The following is an 18,380-nucleotide window of genomic DNA, read 5'->3' as shown; positions in this document are numbered from 1 at the left end:
CTTCTCAAATTATTGCATTTTGCAGTTGACAACTTTTTTATTTGAATTTATTTTGGTAAGGAAAACGTCGTTTGAATTTATCTAATTTGAAATTTGATTTTTCAAATGACCTCTAATGAAAAATAACCAAAATAAATATTATAGATCTTTAAAAGTTATGAAACTCTATAATTTACAACATTTTGATTTGAAATCATCTTTTCATGCAAAACTATATTTGAATATTGAAATATAAAGGCTGACGGTGCCACTAAAACCGTTGGCAATTGTTTGTAGAGTCGACTATTCAATGCAAAGACTGACGGTGTCACTGAGACCGTTGGCAAATAACCTTGCCCTCTCGGCATTCTAGTGTAGTGCTCGACGGGGCGACATCTAACGCTCGGGAATAGTGTGTACCATCGGCTATTTGATACAATTAACGACGGTGTCACTAAAAACCGTTGTCAATTTATTTGGCCTCTCGGCCTTCTAGTGCAGTGCGCGATGGGTCGACATGTAACCCTCGGAAATAGTGTGTACTGTCGACGATTTGATACAAAGCCCAACGGTGTCACTAAGACCGTCGGCTAATATACTTCCCTCTCAGCCTTTTAGTATAGTGCCCGACTGGTCGGCATCTAACGCTTGGGAATAGTGTGTACCGTCGGCTATTGGACATAAAAGCCGACGGTGTCACCCAGACCGTTGGCTATTATATTTCTCTGTCGGCATTCTAGTGTAGTTCCTGACGGGTTGATATCTAACCCTCAGGAATAGGTTGTACCGTCGGCTATCCTACACATGAGTGACGGTGGACCTTATAACCGTCGATCACATATTCACTGTTGGCCATTCACGGTTTGGCCAACTACCCGTCGGCTATTATACTTCCCTGTCGGCAAAGGTTGTGTTTCTAGTAGTGAATACTGTCAACTTGCTCAAAATACTAGGGTCAGCACAAAGTAAATACAAAGAATAAGGCAAGTGGTAATATATATATTTTCCATATGCTAAAATATTTTCTCTTTGATAAATAAACAGCAAAATTGTCTGGTGAGGTGCTTGTGTTCACCTAGGTCACGCGTGTTCAGGAATACAAATCTACTATGTAACACTTGGAACAACAAGCGATATAGCAGAACGCTCGGCACTGCCCTGCTTAATGCCTATAGACTGTAGTAGAGTTTGTCTTTTTTATCTCGCGTAATCCATGAAATAATCAGAAGCACAGTTCTAGCTATTAACCGAGTCACATGTCCCAAACAAACTGAATGCATCGTACTCCAAATTGCAGTTTACGAACTGTTTTCCAAAACTGTTGCGCAATACAGATGCTCAAACAAATCATCTTGAAATTTTCAGTACAGAACACCAGCGCTATGGAAAAGAACAAATGATTAAATCTATCATTTTCAGAATAAAACACATGATTTGGAACTAATAAATTATGACAATATGGTCATGTAAAATATGCAGAGGCAGGCCTGTGTGAAGGAAAAAGGTAAGGGCATACCTGTGGATGCTCATCACGCGACAGAGACTTTGTGAAAGGCTCGCTCTTTGTTCAGCAATCGTCACTGAGAAGAAGCGCACTTGGGGGAGGCACACCTGGGGCCTTGTTTACTTCCACCAAAAACCTAAAATTTTTCAAGATTTTCCATCACATCGAATCTTTAGATGTATGTATGGAGTATTAAATATAGACAAAAATAAAAATTAATTGCACAGTTTGGTCAGAATTGACGAGACAAATCTTTTGAGTCTAGTTAGTCTATAATTAAATAATAATTACCACAAACAAACAAAAATGCTACAGTGTCCCTCGTAAACTAAACAAGGCCTGGATCTGGTGCTCACCACGGCAGCGGCGCGCGGCACAGCGAGGGGCACGGCGGCGCGGCGCGGCGGCTCCTCACGATCCGACGATTCCGACAAACGGACGCGGCGCGGGCAGCACAAAATTGGGCCCATTTACAGAGACGCAAGGGCCAGCCCAAAATCGACTGGAAGAAGTCCACTTTAGGTCCCTCAACTTTTACAAAAGTCTGTTTTTCGTCCCTGAACTTCAAAATCGGGTAAAATACATCCCTCAGTTTTTGAAACCATACATATTACGTCCCTGATATGGTTATGAGCAGTTTTAAAGACAGTTTTGTCTTTTTCATTTTTATTTGTTTTGGTTAAATATTAGTAAAATTATAGTAAAACACATAAAATTTATAAAATAGTAAATCTGATTTTGTTGGACTCCAGATAAGTAGATCTACATAGTGAACATATAATATAGTATACTTTAGTACAAAATTTTTATTGTAGCTTTAGATTTGTGTTTTTCTATAATTAATAAGAATAATTCATAGCTACAGTTTGTATGGTCCAATTGTGGTGAATTTTTTATGTTAAACTAATTATTATATGTTTAAACTATGGTAAAAATTTCATACTCATTAGATCATGTATAACTTAGTTATAGATTTATTATAATTTAACAAGCATAAACCTAAATAAATCTATAACTAAGTAATACGTGATTCAATGAGTATAAAATTTTTACTATAACTCAAATATAGAATAATTAGCTCACCATAAAAATTTCATCACAATTGGACCATAGAAAATGTAGCTATAATTAGTCTAATTAATTACAGAAAAACATAGATCTAAAGATGCATAAAAAAAGTATACTAGAACATACTATATTATATATTCAATGTGTAAATCTACTGATCTGAAGTCCAACAAAATTGAGTTTTCTATTTTATGATTTTTATGTGATTTACTGTGATTTTTCAAAAATTTCAGCCAAAATAAATAAAAAGAAAAAGATAAACCGCTTTTAAAACCAGGTCAAGGATGTAATGTGCACGGTTTTAAAAGTTGATGGATATATTTTGTCATGTTTTAGAGTTTAGGGATGAAAATCAGACTTTCGTGAAAGTTGAGGATGTAAAGTAGACTTTTTCCAAATCGATTTTCACAAATTGCCACGGCCGCCGCACAACACTAGTGTCGTTCTTCTAGGGTTCAGAACTTTCCCCAACTCGCTCGATTTTGGCTTCCCCCGCACCGCCCCGCGTCGGCGCCGTCGGTCCTGGCCATCTCCGGCGGCTGGTAAAGCTCCCTTCTCCTCCCTGTTGCCGCTGCTCTCTCTCTCTCTCTCTCTCTCGCATTCACTGACATTTCCATCTCGACCCCCACTCCGCAGATCACTCTCAGTGGCATGGACTGCTCCAAGAACGAGGGCGCGGTGGCAGTGGCCGCCCTCCCCGACGACCCCCTGGTGGAGATCCTCTCCCGCGTCCCTGCAAAGTCCGTCTGCCGGTTCAAGTGCGTCTCCAAGGCCTGGCGCGACCTCATTGCGGACCCTCACCACCGGAAGAAGCTCCCCCAAGCAATGCAAGGACTCTTCTTCATGGTGCCAGAGGACCTTATCGATGTCAGTTTCAGTTTCATCGATCTGACAGCGAGGTCCGTGCCTCCAGACATCGACCCTGCCTTCTCCTTCCTGAAAGAACGGCCTGGATTCCAGTTCCACAACCTTGGCTTCCTGGACTCCTGCAACGGTCTTATCCTCTTCAAGAACCACCAGGAGCCGCCGTATTCTGATGCAGTGGGCTATGTTGTCTGCAACCCGACCACTAAGAGATGGGCAGCCGTGCCGACTTGTGGCTCTCTGGATCTGACAACCTGCACCTATTTAGCTTTCGATCAGGCCATATCCTCTCACTTCCACTTGGTCCAGTTCCAGATATATGTGCCGGGCGAGATGTTGGTGTCGCTGCATGTTTACTCATCTGAAACTGGGACCTGGAGTGGCAACCAAATTGGCTCTCAAGAAAATCAAGGACCATTGGCAGAGTGGCATCATCGGAGCATAGTATCTCGTAAGGAACCTGAGTGTGCCTTTGTTAATGGCTTCCTGCATTTCATAGTTGGGGACTCATATCAACATCAGATAGTTGCTGTAGATGTGCAAGGAAAGGCAAGAAGGGTGATCACAGTGCCAGGTGTGGCTGATGGGAGGCACCGGTATTGTTATTTAGGCCAGTCCCAAGGGTGCCTGCATTACATGACTCAGGAAATGTTTGATGATAAAAAAGACAGGTGCGAACTGTGCATCTGGGTTCTTCAGGATTATGATACACAATGGGTGTTGAAGGACACTGTAAGCGCCCTGAAGATCTTTGGACACTATACTAGGGACATTTTGCACTTCATCGTTGGCATTCATCAAGATCGTAATGTGGTCTTTTTTCAGTCCCTGAGGAGTAATCTGATAGCATATGACATGGACCATAAGGAAGTGAGTGTTATTACCACTTTCGATGTTCTGAAAAAGCCGCTCCGTTTTGTTCATTATGTTCCCTGTTTCTCAGAATCCCCGGCTCTCACAAATTAGCACTGGGAGTATCTGCTCTATGTATGAGTTACTAGCAGCTTTGTTAAATTCTAGTAGACTCGGGTAAAATGTTCTGTCCGCACTATGATGTATTTCTTATCATGCTTTTGATCCAATTGGTATTGCAAGCCTGTTAAGACATTTATGAAGTGTACCGTTATGGATGCTAGTTGTGTCCAAGTTGAACAATTTGCACTTCTGTTGAGAAGTTCTGTGACTCACACTTTATTTGGTGACTACTTATGAGCAACTATTTACTTTGAATTTAGTTTCTTTGGTCGTGTATTTATTTCTGCTGAGCAAGTAAAATCATCTTACATATGTTGCAACTTTTAAATGGTGCACGTATGAATCACTTTCAAATGGAAGGCTTGCTGTAACATCAAAGGTTTCCTGAGTATGGTTGGGAATGGGATTAGAAGGAATATTTGATACAGGTTCTACCAGACCTGGGAATACAATCGCCTGCGGGAAATGCTGCTTTCCATCTAGTCCAGGACTCCACCCATTCTCTTATCCATGAGCTGTACCGTCTTTATCTCTCACTTCCCCCATCCCTCTCATTTGCCATCTCTGTCTTCCACAAGCTCCCCTTTCCATCGATGAAGACGATAATGGTCTGCCAGATGAAGCGATCCTGGAACCTAATTCTTCTTTTACAACCCTATTCTGTCCTGGTATGAGGTCAACCAGCACACCGGCGATGTGTCAGCCACCACATTTGCTTGGGACTGCAAATTTTCCAGGTAAAATGAGTTGTTCCAAATTTTAGATCTACAGCTATTTCATTCTGCTTTTAGTTACATGTTTTTTATTGGATCTGGATCTGGATGTTGCTTTTAGTTCATACATCTGGTGCTTTTGGTTAGTTTTTAGATCTGGTATATCATTGTTTTAGTTCGATGTGATTGATGGAGACAGACAGACAGTAGGCCTTCTGTTAGTTCATATGTCTGCTTAGTAGTTTTAGATAAGCACTGGACACTCTTACGTGTGCTGTGTCATTTTTGGTTTTCTTGTTAATTAGATTATTAAGATCTGCTTGTTTTCTTAGTTTTTTCTAGACGTCCTATATCATGAGCCTGACTTCAGATCTAAGCATGGAGCTTTTGATTAATCTTTATAGATCTGTTATATACATTCTTTGTTTAATATTCAATGTGGTAATGCGGCTGCTGCTTTTTAGTTACTATGTTGGACATTGACACTGCAAGCAAATAGCATTTTTTATTAGTCTTTGGAACTTTAGTCTAGTAGTTAGATTTCTTTGTCTTGTTGTGCCGACATTTAATTTTATAAATTAGTTGTGATGGATGGTGTGCCATGAAACCTGATTTCTTCTTGATTATGTATGTTTTTTATTTCAAATTGTATCTGCTTGCCTTAAGCACTGACTGCTTTTGTAGGTAGCATGCTTAAAAGAAAGCTTCATTTATAGTTGCCTGGTATAAAGAAAAGGCTAAACAACTTTTTAAAATGATGCTTTATCTGCAATGTGTTATAAATAGATTAACATCATGGATTCTTGACACAAACTGCAGACGTATTTCAGAACCATTACCAATCTGGGTGTCACTGACTGAATGAGCTGCACAAAGGTGGACATGCTGAGGAAGGTTAGATTGTTGATTAATATCTTTTCTTGCAGCTTCATTTATTTGTATTATCTTAACGTTTGTCATGCCACATAAATTATTAAACAATTTCTGAAACTGTAACGGGAAGTTCTTCTGGTTATGATTTTTATATGCGAGTTTGTAATCGTATGAATGAAACCTGTGGAGATAACATCAGTGGTCAATAAGGTGTGCATTTTTGGACTAATTAAGACATCAGAGATGTTATCTGCTGATTATGGTTAAAAAAAATATTGCTGGCTAACAAATCCTAAGTGCAATCTTTTATATGTCAGCTTGGATATTAATGACTAATGACCTGCAATACACAAATGTTTTAAGTTTCAATTTTCCATCTGCCATTACAGAGCTGCACTATATGTATATTTCACTATCTGCAGTTGCTTCATCCTGTCGAGGCGTCAGAGGAACGTATTTAGCATAGTCTTGTCTACTGTATTTTGCATGCCTCTAATTTACAACATTTATACTCTCAAATGTGATAGCTGTGATGATTACACGCGTATGGTGAAAATAAGAGCTGAGAATAGAGTTCTGAGTATCAAATTGTTACACATGAGCTCATTACACAGAGGTGATTACACAGCTATAACCAAACATACACATTTGCACACCCCTGTGCAGACTATCTGGTTATGCAGGCAACCAATCATGTGCACAGTACTATACAAATCCCTATGTTGCTGAACCAAACAACACCAAACTGCATTGGCTAATCCAGGATTGGGTGTGCTGCATAGGATATATATGCTACGCAAGTTAATGTGAGTAACCAATCAGGTCCTATTAGATACTATAATCTGTTTTTTTTTTGCTGTCTCAAAGCATCTTTTAATCTATCTTTGCATCTTGATGTGATATAGGCCTCATGCAGCTAAAAAGCCTGGAGCTTTCAGACACTGAAGTTGGGAGCAATGGACTTCGTCATCTCTCTGGTTTAAAATGCCTGCACAAATGCTAGTATTATTGACAATTTATTTTTTTTTCTTGTTAATCCATACTGTTGGACCAGCTCAGATTGTGTAACCGCTTGTTTATTTAGTGTGTGTTTGGTTTGGGGGATGGGTGGGTCTGTCATTTTCTCCGACACCTTTTTGTTTGGTTTCTTCTTATGGAATATAATGGGCTGATTCTCCACCACCTCATCCCTCAAACTAGCAGTTTGTATAAGCATGACTGCATGAGGGATGGGTGATTCCACTAAAATTCATGGGATGAACTCATGATGCACCACCTCATATAGATTATGATGGCTGCCACCTCCCTGGCATTGTTGCATAGCCTTGATGAAATCAACATGTGTTCTCAATAGATGTTCCTTATTCATACACTTATTGCCAATTCCCTATTTTAAATTGTTATTACACTAGGGTGGACTGTAATACTAGGATGATTTTAAATTGTTGCAAATATATCGTAGTTCATATTGTCTTAAAGTAAGTTCTTAATTTTTCTATTTCTGCCACTCTACGTTATTTGCAGATCATCAATCTCTCTTTTACATTGGTTACGCATTGGTTTGAAGAAGATCTCTGGCTTGAGCTCAATGAAGCCTCTTAATCTTGACAATCGCCAAATCACAAATACTGGTTTAGCATCTCTTGCAAGTATGCTTCTCGTATTAGATGGATATATTGTGATTGTTGTTGTTTAAACACAAGCATATTATTATCACTTGTAACTGTAATGTTTGTGCCATTTCTCTGATTAGCTTATTGTCACTTCTGGTGTTTTGTTTCACATGTAAATTGTATCGTAGCTGCGTTTTCCAGTGTCAATAGTCAATAGGCAATATTTTTGCACAGTAAGTTACATTATGGCATTAATTAAGACCATTTGGTCAGTGCAGGTCTTACTGGATTGACGCACCTTGACCTATTTGGAGCTCGAATAATTGATTCTGGCATGAACTGCTTCAGATGTAACTATGCATACTCAAAAGTCAAAAGACTATCCTATCCAAGAAGACTACCATGTTAGCTCTAAAAAAAGGCAGCAGCTTCTCTTGGTGCATACGTACTACCTTGATGGAGTGCATCTCAATTCTTTGTGATCATCTTGTAGGAGCATTGCCTTATTTATATCAGTGAAATTTCTTTCCACTTGTAAATAAGGAATCTCACTGCATTTTAAAGATTGAACCGCTATTTCAGTTTTCAACAATCTTCAGTCCCTTGAGGTCTGGTTGATTACGGTGTGAAGAACGTTAAGGACTTGAAAGCTCTACGTCACTCAAGAGTTTTCTTCCCACCTATCTCAAAATGGAAACCTCACTGACAAAACCCTAGAGCTGGTCTCTGTTACATCTTCTTCGTTCTCTCCATGTGCATTTCTCAGGACATTGTTCTCGTTTTAATAGTTAGGCCTTGTTTACTTCCACTCTAAAACCTAAAATATTTTAAGATTTCCAGTCACATCGAATCTTTAGACGCATGTATGGAGTATTAAATATAGATAAAAATAAAAAATAATTGTACAGTTTGGACCTTGTTTACTTCCAATTTTTTCTGCAAAATAGGAATAGTACCACTTTCGTTTGCATTTGACAAATATTGTCCAATCATGTTCTAACTAGGCTCAAAAGATTCGTCTCGCAAATTATAGATAAACTGTGTAATTAGTTATTATTTTTATTTTTATTTAGTGCTCCATGCATGTGCCGTAAGATTCGATGTGATGAGAAATCTGAAACTTTTTACAAATTTTTTTGGGAACTAAACAAGGCCTTGGTTGGAATTTATGAGATAATCTTTTGAGTCTAGTTAGTCTATGGTTAGACAATAATTATCACAAGCAAACAAAATTATTATAGTGTCACGAAATTTTTCTCTTCAGAAACTAAACACGGCCTATACAACTGTTCTCGTTTCAATAGTTACATCTGTTGACAGGCCTGACCGTGCTGGTGCTGGTGTCGTTGAACGTGTCCAACTTTGGCCTCCATGCACCACCGGAAACCACCGCAGAACCTGCGCTCCCTATCCGTGGAGTCCTGCACGTTGACGGCGAGCGAGATCCATAAGCTCCCGCTGTTTGCTCTCCCCAACCCGATCAGTGTGTGGCCGAAGTGATACGACCAGCACTCCGCAGTGACCTGTAACTGTAAAGCAAGTGGTGCCTCAGTGCCTGACTAAACCAGGTTCCCTTTTACATACTTTGAATATACGTGCTTCCTATGCCAAATAGATTTAATAGTGTTTTATTTAGGCCTTGTTTAGTTCGCAAAAAAAAAAGCTTTTGGGTACTATAATATATTTGTAACTACAGTAATTACTATTCAATTATGAACTAATTAGCTTTAAAAGATTCGTTTCGCAAAATACATACAAACTTTACAATTAGTTATTTTTTTTATTTATATTTAACACTTTATGTATGTGTCCAAACATTTAGATGAGATAAGTTGAAAATTTTTTGGGTGAAAACTAAACAAGGAATTAGTATCATAAATAAATTTTTATATTTTTTATACATATTTGCGCTTCCGTTATGTCACGTGGGACATGCTCATGAGTCGTGAGTCGTGAGTGGTGACAGACTCAGCATTTGCCAAACATGAGTGCATGACCAAAATCTGACCGTTGAGTGTCGATCGGACGGTGAGCATTCTCTGCCCTCGAAGGCTTATCCGGTTATTATCCCTCCCGCTCGCAGGCGCAGCCAGCAACAGCACCCAAGGAGGGCCAAGAAGGCCACACCCACCAATGGCGCTCCTCCTCTCCCCGACCGTCTCCTTCCTCGTCTCCCCCGCTGCTCCACGCTCCCGAGCTCTCTCCACTGCCGCCAATGTCTCCTACCCAGGTAAGCTCCGCTGACGCCCATCCTCGATCCCCGTCGTCTTGTTCGAGTCCAACTCCCCTCTGTACTGCTGTCCTGGCTGGCTGGTTGGGGTCGGTTCTTGGGAAGGATGTCATGCCCTACCAGCTGCAATCCCCGCAGCGAACTGCGGATGTGAGGTTTATGGTCGATTTCATTGTGCGCGGGTCGAGCCTCAAGCGTTTCTTCGCTGCTGTGATGCTGCTGGCTCGTTTGGGGATTTCTTCGAACACTAATCGTGCAGCAAGTTCTTCTACGCTGCCAATATGCTAGAGCTGTATCGATTGGGCCAGGAACGCTAGGACACCATCATTTGCTCCTTCACTGCTTTATTTAATGCCTACTGTAAGATTTAATAAGGAACAAAGTGCTTAGGCGCACTTTGCTTGCTAGCTGCTACAGTTAAGCATATGCCCAAGGCACACTGCATTTCCTGGAGCGTCATGATTACACTCATATAAGCTTTAACTTCTTTTTCTATTATATTGCAACCTTCGTGTCATGAACCCATAACTTCATTAGGCCCATGTGAGTTCAGAATTGAAATGTGTGAATTACTGTGCACCAGATCCTATTAAGTGGTTTGCCTTTTTGTTATTACTGTTGTTGCAGCCTCAAGGCTGCAATGCAAGAACCTGTCCTCCCTACAGAGCCCTCTGAATGTGACTGCTACTTGTGCTTCTTTCGCCGAGAAGAGGCCGGTTCTTGTCCATGCCACGGCAGACGGTTCTGAGGCTGGTGCGGAGCAGCCAGAAGAGCCGAAACCGGTGACCAAGATCGAGGACATGCCGCTCGAGTCGAAGCAGAAGATGATCATGGAGCAGAGGGCGCGGATGAAGCTTGCCAAGAAACTGAGGCAGCGGCGCAAGCGGCTTCTCCGCAAGAGGAAGCTTAGGAAGAAGGGCAGGTGGCCTCCGTCCAAGATGAAGAAGCTCAAGAATGTATGAACAGCATCAATGTTGACCGGCACTCTGCCTTGGCTCTTTGTGTTGTGGTTGCCCAGTGTACCAATTTTTCTGTTCAGAATCTGAGACACGATACCTACAAAATGTAATTCTGTTTTTCACGTAATTGAATCTTCTTACAGTCTAGCCTACTCAATGTGTCTGAATTTTCTCCCTGCATCCGTATATGATTGATGTGCTTTAGCTTTGGTTCAGGACTAGCACTATATATTAATCTATGCTGCATAAGTATCTTCTGTAGCTGAACCCTGTCAAACATCATGAATTATGTTAAATACCATTGGAAGGCCAACTATGAATTATGTTAAATATCTTCTGTAGATGATCCTCGAAGGCTTGAATATTGCCTGCCATCAGATTTGCAGTTAGTTCTTACTCCACGGCCTCATCATTTTAGGATAAGAAGTCACTGCTCATCAGCAACTTTTCCCAGCTCCCTGCATATGTCATACAGTCTGTACATCAGCCTTGAAAAACAGCTGATGTTGCTCCAAATGATGTTCTGGGTCCTATGTAGTGCAGATGTTAACCGTGATGTCCTTGCAATTTCAGAATTTGTTTAATTCTAGTCAGATACACAATGAAATAGCATACTGTGCATTACCTGTACTGAACTTCTGAAAGATTATATAAGAAGTGTCGTAGTAGTAGTAGTAACCACAAAAAAAAAAGGAAAGAAAGCTGCAGTGCCGACCATTTTCCAACAGTCTATAAGCCTCGCAAAGGTTGGAGCTCTCCACTGCTGTGCAAAGTTGATCAAAGGCATCTTTGTTTGCTTACTCAGTTGGCTGCAGTACATGTTACATGGTATGTGACAATGCCCCCACGCTTCTCTTTATGGTGCTTGATACTCAAGAAAAGAACAATCATCATATGCTCCAAATGGTTCAATACTTCGCATATTTCCCCCTTTTCTTGCAACCATAATCTTGAAATGCAAATGGAATTTATAAATAGTCTATTTGAAACTGATGTTATCTCAGTTCGACCATCACCACCTGTAATCTATTAAGCGTCCCCTAGCATATACCGGTTAGGCTCCATTCGCTTGTCTTATAAGTCCTGCTTTTTTCTACCAACCAGCAATGTTTTTCTCTCACAATAAATGAGCGAACAGTACAGTCATAACATTTCAAACCAGCAAACAGGAAAATTTGCCTGGTTGGCTCAAACTTAGAAGACAAGAGGCTGTCGGTCTTATTTTTTTAGATGAAGGAGAATCAGATACTTCGTCTGCTTGGCTACTCAGGGCAGCAAAGTGAAAAGATGAACAGCAACGGATTGCGCCACCGGTCTACTCAGGCTCTCTTCCCCTTGGTGCCCCCCGGATCATGGCCAGGGTTCTTGTGGGTGAAAACAGAAAAGCCATCAAGGACAAGGAGGCATTGTAGGAACCGCTTTTTTTGCTCATGTGCCGGTTACTGATTAGTGTAGCTCACATCTCCGGTACGGTTCTGCTTTGCCGCTTTATTACCCACACCATTTCATCATCGCCAGTATCATCTGAGTATCTGATAGCCGACTCAGGTCCAGCCTGGTGTGGTGAGGAAAGGAACAATCATCGCCATCAATCCCGATATACTGACAGATAATTTCAAATGACACTGATTGTTGCAGGGGTAAATGAGTTCCCTTTGGCCTTTGCTGTGGAAGATGCATAAGTCTGTTCAGCTACTACCAGAAAGTGAGGTTCAGTGGCTCACTAAAGGCAAGGCTATCCGATACGTTACCTGAAAATGACTCGCCTGGCGCTTGGCTACTAGACACCGACACTATCAAGTGTAGCTTGTTTTTTGACAAAACACATGTGGTTAAAGTATGGAATGCTCGACACTTCGACACGGCATAGGTCTTTGGCCTTATGATCGATCCATCACTTTCCTTGCAATATTTCTATCATCTATCTTTCCTAATCCTGCCCATCATCTGCAACAAACTTGTACACATTTAATACACTCCCCGCGAGGCAATTCAGTTGCTGATTCCAAATGTTAACTTCTGATTGAACTTTTAAAGAATTGAAGGAAAGAAAAGAATTATTTTTTTTTTGCTAGTAAAGCAAAATCACTGAAACCTAACTAAGTGCAGAGAGGAAAGCGAAAGCAGCTTCATTTCCACCAGTGAAGAAGCGTCAGACCGCACTGCACACTCCACTCCCATATTCCCTCCCTCGAGGCCAAGCAATCTCTCCAGCACAGCAATCTCCGCGACACTGATTTGGACATGGTTTTCAGAGGGACACGCGGCCGATCATGCCGCGACAACGACGACGACGACGACCAACGAATCCCCCACGGGAGAAGCTTCCATCCACCATGATCCCATCGAAAGCGATGCGAGGCGCCTCAGCTCCAAAGAGCCGTAAAAAAGAGGCCAGTCAGTGCAGAGCCCAGGTGAATCCGATTCTGTCCAAAGCGAGGCTCTCAGCTTCAGCTACAAATTGTGCGTGCGTGCCCCCATGCTTGCCGGCACCAGTCCCTACCGATCACCAGTGTCCCCTTCCTCGGCTGTCCCCTGAAACATACAACGGTGCCAATGGTGAACACCGGGCGCTTCGTCTTCCTCGTCCTTGCCTACCGCCTCCTGGTACCGCTCCTCTCAGCCTCAGCTGAACCGGACCACACCACCAAACAGGTAGCCCCACTGCACTTGATTGGCAGCTCAGCTGCAGCAACTCAAGTGGCAGGCAGCCACACACAACTAGCTTACGATTCTGGGTGGCGATGATTGTTCCCATGGGGGCTTACTGAATTGTGTGCTTGTTGATCGATCGATGGTGTTGGAGATCCACAGTCGTATGTGGTCTACATGGGGAGCCCGTCGGGCGGCGTAAATGGCGGCGGCGTCAGCGACCCGGAGGCGGCGGTGCAGGCGGCTCACCTGCAGATGCTGTCGTCCATCGTCCCGAGCGACGAGCAGGGGAGGGCGGCGCTGACGCAGAGCTACCACCACGCGTTCGAGGGCTTCGCCGCCGCGCTCACCGAGAAGGAGGCCGCCGCGCTCTCCGGTGAACTCCCGATCGACCAATTGCATTGCTTGTCGAATTGTTCCTTTCCTTGCCAATATGTATTGATCCTGTTGGTTGTTGCGTTCTTTGCAGGGCATGAGAGGGTGGTGTCCGTGTTCAAGGACCGTGCCCTGCAGCTGCACACCACGCGCTCGTGGGACTTCCTCGAGGTGCAGTCCGGGCTCCAGTCCGGCCGCCTCGGTCGACGGGCGTCCGGCGACGTCATCATCGGCATCGTCGACACGGGCGTCTGGCCGGAGTCGCCGAGCTTCAACGACGCCGGGATGCGCGACGTGCCGGCGCGGTGGCGCGGCGTGTGCATGGAAGGACCCGACTTCAAGAAAAGCAACTGTAACAAGTACCAATGCTGGCCTGGCATTATGTATCTGTTCAAGAAATTACTCTATAATAAGTGACACATGATAATATATAGATAAATGCGTGTCTGCCATGTGCCGCTGTCGCAGGAAGCTGATCGGCGCCCGGTACTACGGCGTCCAGCCGGAGTCGTCGGCACCGAACGCCTCCAGCAGCGCCATGGCGACGCCAGCGGCGACCGGTTCGCCGCGGGACACCGTGGGCCACGGCACGCATACGGCGTCCACGGCGGCCGGCGCGGTCGTGTCGGACGCGGACTACTACGGGCTCGCGCGGGGCGCGGCCAAAGGCGGGGCGCCGTCGAGCCGGGTGGCCGTGTACCGCGCGTGCTCGCTGGGCGGGTGCTCCACGTCGGCGGTGCTCAAGGCCATCGACGACGCGGTGGGCGACGGCGTGGACGTCATCTCCATCTCCATCGGCATGAGCTCCGTGTTCCAGTCCGACTTCCTCACCGACCCCATCGCGCTGGGCGCGCTCCACGCGCACCAGCGCGGCGTGCTCGTCGTCTGCTCCGGCGGCAACGACGGGCCCAACCCCTACACCGTCGTCAACTCCGCGCCGTGGATCCTCACCGTCGCCGCCTCCTCCATCGACCGCTCCTTCCAGTCCACCATCGCTCTCGGCAACGGCGACGTCGTCAAGGTAGCCACACACACACACACACACACACACTGCCGCCGCCGCCATCGCCGTGCTTACAGCAGCTCTTGGCCGTGTCAGGGAGTGGCGATAAACTTCTCCAACCACAGCCTCAGCGGCGAGAAGTTCCCTCTGGTGTTCGGGGCCGAGGTGGCAGCCCACTACGCGCCGGTCGCCGAGGCGAGGTACCATACCATAACACAGCTGAACGCCGGCGCAAACGCACCGCATTTTTCTCAGGGTGAAGAACTGATTAATGTCGGAGACCATTTTGCAGCAACTGCTACCCTGGATCATTGGACGCGCAGAAGGTGGCCGGCAAGATCGTGGTGTGCGTGAGCACGGACCCGATGGTGTCGCGGCGGGTGAAGAAGCTGGTCGCCGAGGGGTCCGGCGCCAGGGGGCTGGTGCTCATCGACGACGCCGAGAAGGACGTGCCCTTCGTCGCCGGCGGCTTCGCGCTATCCCAGGTCGGCACCGACGCCGGCGCGCAGATCCTCGAGTACATCAACTCCACGAAGTGAGCCAGCCAGCCCAGCCGCCGTGATCATTTTTTCACACCGGCACCGCCGGGAGGAGTAGCTTAGCTGACCGTTGGTTGATCTCGTGCTGGTTCAGGAATCCGACGGCCGTAATCCTCCCGACCGAGGAAGTCGGGGACTTCAAGCCGGCGCCGGTGGTGGCGTCTTTCTCCGCGCGTGGCCCCGGCCTCACCGAGTCCATCCTGAAGGTAGTTTACCTTTCATCTGCAGAATTTGTGATGAAATGCAATGCTTTGAGTGGTCTTGACGTGACAATGAGTCAATGACATTGTAATCTTGTGTGGCAGCCTGATCTGATGGCGCCCGGCGTCAGCATCCTGGCCGCCACGATCCCGTCCACGGATACCGAGGACGTGCCGCCGGGGAAGAAGCCCTCGGCCTACGCCATCAAGTCCGGCACCTCGATGGCGTGCCCGCACGTCGCCGGCGCCGCCGCCTTCGTCAAGTCGGCGCACCCGGGCTGGACGCCGTCCATGATCAGATCAGCTCTCATGACCACAGGTACAGAGTAGAGCAAGCACAGCCCATTCATTCATTCGCATTCGCATTTCACAACTAAACAAAGAACTTGTCTTGGCCGGGGGCATGCAAACGCGCGCATCGCATCGCAGCGACGACGACGAACAACCTCGGGAAGCCACTGGCGAGCAGCACGGGCGCGGCGGCGACGGGGCACGACATGGGCGCCGGCGAGATGAGCCCTCTGCGCGCGCTCAGCCCCGGCCTGGTGTTCGACACCACGGCGCAGGACTACCTCAGCTTCCTCTGCTACTACGGCTACAAGGAGCAGCACGTCCGGAAGATCTCCGGCGACGCGCGCTTCTCCTGCCCCGCGGGGGCGCCATCGCCGGACCTCATCGCGTCGGCCGTCAACTACCCGTCCATCTCCGTGCCGCGGCTGCAGAGGGGGAAGCCCGCCGCCGTAGTAGCGCGCACCGCCATGAACGTGGGGCCGTCGAACGCGACGTACGCGGCCACCGTCGACGCGCCCGCCGGACTGGCGGTGCGGGTCTCGCCCGACCGGCTTGTGTTCTCGAGGAGGTGGACGACGGCGTGGTACGAGGTGAGCTTCGACGTCGCCGCCGGCGCAGGCGTGAGCAAGGGGTACGTGCACGGCGCCGTCACCTGGTCCGACGGCGCGCACTCGGTGCGGACGCCGTTCGCGGTCAACGTACTCTGATCTGATTGAGTGATCAGCGTTTTGCTTCTTTTGATTGATATATAGTAATCGTGTTTTTGGTTCACATGAGTGTTTTTTTTTGTGTTGCACACTTGCACGAGTGGTACGTGAGGGAGGAATGCGCCCCCACACAAGCAAGCACCCCTTATAATTTGATACAGGGGGAATAAATTCAAATTGAGTTTTGTTGTAGCACCCTACTTCGTGAAGGGTCATCTCACAGTTAGGGTTATTTAACTATATGGGTGTGTAATCTTATATGTTTTCTATAAAAGCTGAGTTTACCTCCTTTAGAAAAAGATTGTGGTGGTCAAGGCCAGGAAGCAGTCATGTTTGTTTGAAATATTTTCTTCCTTTTTTTGACGGGAGAAATATTTTCTTCTTAATATAAAGATGTGCAAACGCTCTTACATATTGGGGAAAAACTCTAAAAAAAGATTTACTACCATTGATCGATGAAGTCAAATGGTTTGTAATACTAAACAGTTTTTGCCATTGATCCATGAGTAATGGAGAAATAGTTTGTGATACTATTAAATTATTACCGACACTTCTACCTCAGATTTGTCGTTGATGTTTTCTAGAGTTTCGTTTAACAGGGACCACACGAGCCTGAGAGACCAACCAAATGTCAGCTTATTATTATGGGCTCGGTGAAGCAGGTAGGAATAGGAATGGTGGCCCAATTAACAAGCATGGCCCGTTAGAAACCTTGCAAAGCCCCCTACTTGGATGTGCAATGATTATAACTTAGCTAGAGCATCTCCAACAACTTGGTATTTCAACATGCTATCCTACCAAATTTGCTAAAAGCATAAAAATCCTCCTCCAACAACTTCTTATCTCAACTTGCTAAATTTCCCAAATTGCTATCCAGAGGTTTCTACTGCCGAGATTTGTCAAGTTGCTATCCCAAGTTGCTATCCCGAGCGCAACTTGTTGGAGACACATATTCTTTTACCAAGTGAGCGGGTCCCATCTGTCATCCTCTATTTTTACCAAGTGAGAATAGCAACTTATTGGAGACACATCCTTTTTTCTTTTGCTAAACAAATTAGCAACTTGCTATAACTTAAGGTTTGACAAGTGAATTTTACCAAGTTGTTGGAGATGCTCTTTGGAATTTGAAGGATGTAAGGTAAAAGGTCATAGTATTAGGGGCATGGATATTCCATTCCATATTGTTCAGAGCATAACAAAACTCTCATTTCCTTCTAATACGTGAGGGTTAGTTATTATGTATTGTATCCATAATTGTAGGGATCAGTTTTGTTCTCAAACATGGTCTAATAACCTTTTCATCTTGGAGTGACCGGTTCCTAAGCCTTGTGTAGATCAGACACATTCGGTTCTGCAAAATGGCGAACTAAGTATGCCCTAATAAGATATTACACATTCTAAAAAAAAGATATTACACGAGTGTGATAGCTGCGTAGTACCATATAGTTTCCTGCACAAGTAGTTTATTGCGCCGATTAAAACAATGTAGCTCCTGAAAATGTTCACTAATCAATGCCATTTGTTGTAGCCTAGTATATTAACGCAACTTGAGCATGTAAAATTGTCGTGCTCGTGCCAAATGCTTGGCAGTACCGGCTCACTTCTAATACGAGATCCAATTGCGTATGGACAAATAAAATTGGGGTTTGTACATGTGAAGTGGCCATCGTCTCTTGGAAAGGGAATTCAGATGCACACATATATATATACATATAGTAATCCACAACAGCATGTCAGACCAAGACATGTTGTCACGTACTCCTAGATTTTTTTTTTGTTGACAAAGTCGTATTCCTAGTTTTGTGTTTTTGCTGGCTACTATACAAACGTACGTG

General features: G+C 45.0%; 3 protein-coding genes across 5 annotated transcripts; all 3 read left to right on the top strand.

The window, feature by feature from the left end:
• On the top strand, window positions 2,970-8,178 carry LOC8074548 (putative F-box/kelch-repeat protein At4g22430). Of its 2 annotated transcripts, XM_021455082.1 has the most exons (7): window positions 2,970-3,093; window positions 3,188-5,127; window positions 5,923-5,997; window positions 6,643-6,782; window positions 6,882-6,953; window positions 7,501-7,625; window positions 7,868-8,178. In XM_021455082.1, the coding sequence occupies exon 2, from the start codon at window positions 3,203-3,205 to the stop codon at window positions 4,379-4,381; it is 1,179 nt and encodes a 392-aa protein (XP_021310757.1). In that variant the 5' UTR covers window positions 2,970-3,093; window positions 3,188-3,202; the 3' UTR covers window positions 4,382-5,127; window positions 5,923-5,997; window positions 6,643-6,782; window positions 6,882-6,953; window positions 7,501-7,625; window positions 7,868-8,178. The 2 variants fall into 2 exon arrangements, with proteins under 2 accessions (XP_021310757.1, XP_002457660.2); XM_002457615.2 differs by having other exon boundaries at window positions 6,882-7,625.
• On the top strand, window positions 9,653-10,935 carry LOC8074547 (50S ribosomal protein 5, chloroplastic). Its single transcript, XM_002457613.2, has 2 exons — window positions 9,653-9,819; window positions 10,447-10,935. The coding sequence occupies exons 1-2, from the start codon at window positions 9,723-9,725 to the stop codon at window positions 10,779-10,781; spliced, it is 432 nt and encodes a 143-aa protein (XP_002457658.1). The 5' UTR covers window positions 9,653-9,722; the 3' UTR covers window positions 10,782-10,935.
• Window positions 12,974-16,957, top strand: LOC8074546 (CO(2)-response secreted protease). Of its 2 annotated transcripts, none has more exons than XM_021457593.1 (9): window positions 12,974-13,433; window positions 13,585-13,806; window positions 13,900-14,164; window positions 14,274-14,826; window positions 14,905-15,008; window positions 15,101-15,343; window positions 15,442-15,553; window positions 15,653-15,866; window positions 15,977-16,957. In XM_021457593.1, the coding sequence occupies exons 2-9, from the start codon at window positions 13,608-13,610 to the stop codon at window positions 16,543-16,545; spliced, it is 2,259 nt and encodes a 752-aa protein (XP_021313268.1). In that variant the 5' UTR covers window positions 12,974-13,433; window positions 13,585-13,607; the 3' UTR covers window positions 16,546-16,957. The 2 variants fall into 2 exon arrangements, with proteins under 2 accessions (XP_021313268.1, XP_002457657.1); XM_002457612.2 differs by having other exon boundaries at window positions 12,978-13,433; window positions 13,593-13,806.

The sequence above is a fragment of the Sorghum bicolor genome, chromosome 3 (genome assembly GCF_000003195.3).
Source record: "Sorghum bicolor cultivar BTx623 chromosome 3, Sorghum_bicolor_NCBIv3, whole genome shotgun sequence".
In the NCBI taxonomy this organism is placed as follows: domain Eukaryota; kingdom Viridiplantae; phylum Streptophyta; class Magnoliopsida; order Poales; family Poaceae; genus Sorghum; species Sorghum bicolor.
The sequence above is the reverse complement of the archived record's forward strand: the minus strand, read 5'-3'. Positions and strand labels throughout refer to the sequence as shown.

Coding starts and splice junctions, on each gene's coding strand:
- LOC8074546 (XM_002457612.2), top strand. CDS start 13,335: ATGGTGAACACCGGGCGCTTCGTCTTCCTCGTCCTTGCCTACCGCCTC. Junction 13,807..13,899: donor GGAGGCCGCCGCGCTCTCCG/GTGAACTCCCGA, acceptor CGTTCTTTGCAG/GGCATGAGAGGGTGGTGTCC. Junction 15,867..15,976: donor ATCAGCTCTCATGACCACAG/GTACAGAGTAGA, acceptor ATCGCATCGCAG/CGACGACGACGAACAACCTC.
- LOC8074547 (XM_002457613.2), top strand. CDS start 9,723: ATGGCGCTCCTCCTCTCCCCGACCGTCTCCTTCCTCGTCTCCCCCGCT. Junction 9,820..10,446: donor CGCCAATGTCTCCTACCCAG/GTAAGCTCCGCT, acceptor CTGTTGTTGCAG/CCTCAAGGCTGCAATGCAAG.
- LOC8074548 (XM_021455082.1), top strand. CDS start 3,203: ATGGACTGCTCCAAGAACGAGGGCGCGGTGGCAGTGGCCGCCCTCCCC.